Raw genomic sequence first — 6,000 nt, 5'->3', positions numbered from 1 at the left:
ACTTTATTCATGTTCATATTAGTTAAAAAGACACCCTAGAAACAAGCTGAATGTCCATTGCACAGATAGTTGTTAATCTAATAATGGTATCTGTTCTATGGGATGCTGATAAAAATGGAAACACTACTGACACATTGAATGATATGTATAAAAACTCTAAAGCGTAACACTGAATCAAAGGGACAAAATGTGAAAGACTACATACATCATGGAAGTCCTTTTATAAATTATAAACTTTTATAAATTATAGTTTCAAGATGTGGATAAGTGATCTTCAAGGGGAGGGGAAGAATTGACTATCAGTGGCTCAAAAGAACCTTTATCAATGGCTCGAAAGAACCTTTTAGTGATAACGTTTTGTATCTTCAACATGACTGACTTTTTGTGACTACATGTTAATGAAAACTGATGAAACTGAACACTTAACCTGAGTGAAGTTTACTTGTATGTGAACGAACAGTCTTTACGTACATCCCACCGAATAAATACTATTTTCTTGCTCTTTTTCAGACAGAAACAACCTCCACCAGTCAAGAAACCCTCAAAAGCATTTTATCATGGACATAGAAGATGAAGAAAATATGAGTAAGATCTAGGTCTATCACCTAGTATCAAAAATAGCTAATTTTGTCATAAAATCTTAGTATTTTTATAAATTTACTTAATGAGACCAGTTGACATTTCCATTGATATGGACTATTAACAGTGGCCTAGTTTTGCTGTGTAATGCACCCTCTACAATTGGTGTCACTATCTAGTATAACTACTTCTCAGGTGCACACATGGATTTTCTGCCCCTGTTACTGTTTCTTTTCACACTTGGAAGGTCAGCCTGCCCACCAAGAGGCCACTCCCAGAATGGTTTTATGCTGAGTCATGCCATTGTATCACATATTACTGTGATGTATGTCATATGTTGTATGACACATTACTGTGACGGCCTGGTATTTCCCCCTTTTGAAAATCTGTGACAACCTTTCAGATTGATTTGTATACCTAGTCATTTGGTTTAACAATCTACAAATATTTTTCTTTCACTACAGTTGATACTCTGCATTCCGAGGAACAGGCTCACCCAGGTCTCTTAGACCTTCTATTTCCAAAGACATTAATGAGCTTTAAAGGTAGTGTGGACCCAAACTTTTCCTTAGACCCCTAGTCTCACTGTGCTTACTTCCTTACAGCAGATAGAGAGCCTTAGGAGCACCCCAGCTTTTCCTTACCCTATAAACAGTACAATGGATGTACTATTTTATCTTTAATCTCAGAGAGCAGTGCTTTTAAATAAAGTTCTGAATGTTCCAACAAAATCTGGAGATGTTTGGTAGAGAAATCACAGTGAAAATACTATCTTTCTAACTAATAAGCGTGTGTATTTACATTCTTTCTGATTTGTCTGAAGGAAGAACATGCATCCCTGAATGATGAGTACATGCTCAGAGTGACCATTGGTCACTAGGACGTATTGAGTGCATTTCTCTGTGGCTGCATCCACAAGGAGCTCTGGTGGTACATTGGTTGAGCAATTGACTGCCAACTGAAAGGTTGGCAGTTTGACAGCCTCCCTCCCACCCCCGGCCCCTCATCCACTCCAGTGGTCCCGCAGGAGAAAGATGTGACATTCTGCTCCCATAAATAGACTACAGCCAAGAAAATCCTGAGGCAGAGCTCCTCTGTCATTTGGGGTCTTTTGAGTCAAAATCAACCCAACGACACCTAAGAATAAGAACATGTACACAGCTGACCACTGGAGACCTTGGAACTGCCCTAGTCTCTCACACATAATCCAGATGATGACCCAGTGAACAGCTTCTGCATGTTATCACGGCTACGGTGGTTCTTCTGTAGGTCTTGGGCCTTTGTCACATGACCCATGCACAGAGCATCTTTGCATGGTGGCATCAGTAGCCATGGGGAAGGGTTTCCAGTGCTGCCCTGGAGCCGTGTGAGCAGCACACCACCTCCCTTCTGCCAACCTGTGCTTTGGGCTGCCCATCTTTTTCCAGCTTAGTTTCATCAGGGGATCCTACAGTTCAGAGCTCTTAAAACACAGCCTTGTGTTTTACTGCTCAGTCCCACTTTCAGTCTCCAGATTTGCCTCCATTTCGGAGAGCAAGAGTTGGCTCACACTCCTCCCTTTAGAGACCCCACCAGAGCTGTGCAGCTGCTGGCTGGGCCCTCCAAGCATCCTTCTAGTCTCGACCCAGCAAGCACCTGGCCCAGACAGCACCTCCCTGTTGTCTAAGTTACATAACCTGATCGTTTTGTCAGTGAGCAGCTTTTTCTTCCCAAAACTGATTCTGTGATAACAGTCCAAAATAAGCACTCCTTCTGAAGGACTTTTCTGGAAAGATAAGATGCTGGCTTTGGTGCTCGCTCTTTGAAAGGCCAGTCCTATATTTTCTATTACGTTGAAAGTATTGGGAAATTTTATCATGATTAATATCTGTTATTGTTGTTGTGTGCCATTGAGTCAAAACTGACCCATAGCTGACCCTACAGAGAGTTTTCAGAAGCAGTAAATTGCATTGGTGAAGATTAATATCTACAGTTATAAAATATAAAATCACAATATATAATAGCATCTGTTTAAAGGGGGTGGGGATCAGGGTTATATTCCTCCAATTTTAATTTTCCTTTCTATAGTGTGTTTTTAATAAGGAGAGAGATGAGCAGCATTTCTGTTGCTTCTGAAGTAAATAATTTAGAATTACATAAACTGTTATACGGAAAATGTGCTTTTTAATAACTTCAGAATATCGGTTTTTCTAACACTGATTATGTTTATTTCTGAGAGGAAAGCTTTCATTTTCTTCCAGTGGTTTTACATATTTGATTAAATGTATGTCAGAATACATTTATGATGATTTGATTTTCTGTATTTGATCAAGAATTCTGTTTAGCCACAAAATTAAAATGTAAGCAATAACCTAGCATGTAATGTTCTTGCTCAGTTTATTAACCTCTGAATCACTTCTTAGCTCCACTTTTTTTCACCTCTTGTTTTCCTTGAGCACCGAAAGGAGTAACCTATCGAGCTTTTGCTGGAGGATGTTATAAATGAAAATTTAGTGACCATTCCGTCAGCTTTGTTAACTGGGACAAGTGGTGTGTGTGTGTCAGGGATGTTCTAGAGAGGCAGGAGTTTACACTCTCCTAATCTCCCACAGGGCAGTCTCTGTTTCCCTTTGGGGTGATGTGTGAGCAGGACTGTTGGAAATTGTCCCAGTGAGGGACCCCACCACCCCACAAGTTAGAGTGTTCACCAGCTGGTGGCTGACCTTCATCCCTAATTAGCCAGCTTGTGAGTTATGATGGTGGACATTTTAAGGTCGATTTTTACATTATGCTGTGGAAATGCCCCCCCACCCCCCAGCCACCAGCCTGGGCATTTTTAAGTTGATTTACTGCTGTAAAATTATTTGCCTACATGAAAGATGTGTTGTGGATTTTTGCCAGCTCTAGCGGCAGGTCTTTAAAGCCCTCCACACTAGGTGATCATTACACCTGGGCTTCATGCCTCTCGGCCTGGATAAATAAACCCCGATTAAAAAAATAGGGCTTTTTCTCTATTCTAGATAGCTTACTAAACTTGAAGGAAATGGTGAATATTTTTTGTCCCAGTCTCAAAATTATGTTAATTTTGCCATGGATGTTTAGGGTTCTAAAATTATCATTATTAATTTTAAACATAAACTACCTTTAAGAAAAGCAGATAACCAAACTATTCCAGAAATCATCAAATATTTTTCTTTTCTTAACAAAAAAGGCAGAATTTTAAGCCTTAGTTGGTAGCCTTAGTTGTAGACTGCCTGTATCTTCAAATTTATGTCTTGTTCTTATGTTTTTTTCTACCATGAATTTATTAAAAATTCAGAAATATGTCTGTATTCCCCAAAAATAGCTTTAAGAAAAACAGAATGTTTTACATAATTATTCAAGCAGTTTTGTAAGATTAGCTAAACAAAATTAACTTTCATGAACTTACATATGTTCATCTTCTATATGTTGATTAAATATTTTAAACCTGAAAAGTTTATTAACTTGTGAGTGAATATTTCTAATGTATGCTCTTCTGGGATCTAAAGACCATAGATATTATGAGGATAAAAATGAAAAAGAGGAAAATGAAAAGGTAAAATGTGTATTTGTCCATATTGATCTTAAATATTTTGTTAATGTAAGATATTCCTTAAAAAATTTATCATCCCATGTTTTAATAAGCTTAACTAAAGCATTTCTAGTTGCTTCAGAATATTTTCATTAGAAAAAAAAAGTGGAGGTTTTTTTAAAGAAATCACCCTTTAATGTGAAAGTATTAGATAATACTTAATAGAAACCACATTAGCCCTTCTTCAACAAAATGTCCACTCACTAATTTCCACTTTAGCTGGCCATTCTTTGGCTGAATTTGTAGCTCTTCATTTATACAATTAGGGATAAAATTTAATAAGCACACATCACTGAACCAGTTACAAAGATAGATAAAGGAATCTATAAATTTTGCATTTACAAGATCCTGCAACGAAGGCATTGTAAGTTACTCTTTCTGGGCACCGCAGGTTCCAGCAGCACTGATATTAAGGAAAACCGCAATCTGGACAACGTGACCCCCAAAGATGGCAGTGCCCTGGGGCCTGGGGAGGGCACCCAGCTTTCCAATGGGGGCGGTGGCAGCACCAGCAGGAAGCGGCCCCTGGAGGAGGGTAGCAATGGCCACTCCAAGTTCCGCCTGAAGAAGCGGAGGAGGATGCCAGGGCCTGTGCTGCCCAAGAATGCCCTGATGCAGCTGAATGAGATCAAACCAGGCCTGCAGTACACCCTGCTGTCCCAGACAGGCCCTGTACACGCTCCCCTGTTCATCATGTCAGTAGAGGTCAATGGGCAGGTTTTTGAGGGCTCTGGCCCCACAAAGAAAAAGGCAAAACTGCACGCTGCTGAAAAGGCCCTACGGTCTTTCGTCCAGTTCCCAAACGCCTCTGAAGCCCACTTGGCCATGGGGAGGACCCTCTCAGTCAACACGGACTTCACATCTGACCAGGCTGACTTCCCTGACATGCTCTTCAATGGTTTTGAGACTCCGGACAGGCTGGATGCACCCTTCTACATGGGCTCCAATGGGGACGACTCTTTCAGCTCCAGTGGAGACCTGAGCCTGTCTGCGTCCCCTGTCCCCGCTAGCCTCATCCAGCCACCCCTGCCTGTGCTCCCACCATTCCCACCCCCAAGCGGGAAGAACCCAGTGATGATCCTGAATGAGCTTCGCCCTGGACTGAAGTACGACTTCCTGTCTGAGAGTGGGGAGAGCCATGCCAAGAACTTCGTCATGTCTGTGGTGGTGGACGGCCAGTTCTTCGAAGGCTCAGGGAGGAACAAGAAGCTGGCCAAGGCGCGAGCTGCCCAGTCGGCCCTGGCAGCCATTTTTAACTTGCACTTGGACCAAACACCATCTCGCCAGCCCATCCCCAGCGAGGGGCTTCAGTTGCATTTGCCTCAGGTGAGGACCATGGGCACAGGTGGGCTGAGTTCTTGGGAGCACTTGTAGATAGGCATTATTGCATTGCTGTAGACTCACTCTTCATCTTGCTAGGTCCTCTCTGGGAGTGGTGCCAAGGGCTGCCCTGGTTGCTGTGGGGGGTGGTGAGCACAGGGCTGATTTTTTCCAGGCTTGTAAGAGTGCTGACCTCCAGGCCCAGCACTAAGGCAGGAATGCAAACCCTGTCTCCATCAGGGTCCATAAACACCTATGGCGGGGGCAGCCCCTTGCCTGATTCCCAGCTTACTCAAGTCTGTCCTCAGAGGGTGAAAAAAGAGATGATTTCAAGGTGATCTTCGATTAGCCTGAGTGACGGGGAGAAAAGTATGAAGGAGAAATAAATAACATTTAATTTCGATCTCTCAGTTTTGGAGCTCTTTGATTATTTTTTGCCTTTTTTGTTTAAATCCAAACTTCTTAAGTTCTGCTTAAAAGCTGTTCTCTTAGGGAGGAAATCCAACCCC

The 6,000-nt window shown here is 41.9% G+C and overlaps 1 protein-coding gene across 1 annotated transcript in view; it reads left to right on the top strand.

Annotated features, from left to right (window-relative positions):
- The first annotated feature begins 509 nt into the window (after positions 1-509).
- ADARB1 (adenosine deaminase, RNA-specific, B1) overlaps positions 510-6,000 on the top strand; it is a 50,573-nt gene continuing 45,082 nt past the window's right edge. The window contains exons 1-2 of the mRNA XM_006898394.1: positions 510-585; positions 4,563-5,497. Of these exons, the coding sequence (XP_006898456.1) occupies positions 558-585; positions 4,563-5,497 (963 nt within the window). The 5' untranslated portion in view covers positions 510-557. The remainder of the gene's footprint in view (positions 586-4,562; positions 5,498-6,000) is intronic.

This window comes from Elephantulus edwardii, unplaced genomic scaffold (assembly GCF_000299155.1).
Source record: "Elephantulus edwardii isolate Elephantulus edwardi_28Jun2011 unplaced genomic scaffold, EleEdw1.0 scaffold00228, whole genome shotgun sequence".
NCBI lineage: Eukaryota > Metazoa > Chordata > Mammalia > Macroscelidea > Macroscelididae > Elephantulus > Elephantulus edwardii.
This window is presented reverse-complemented; position numbering and strand designations above follow the sequence as displayed.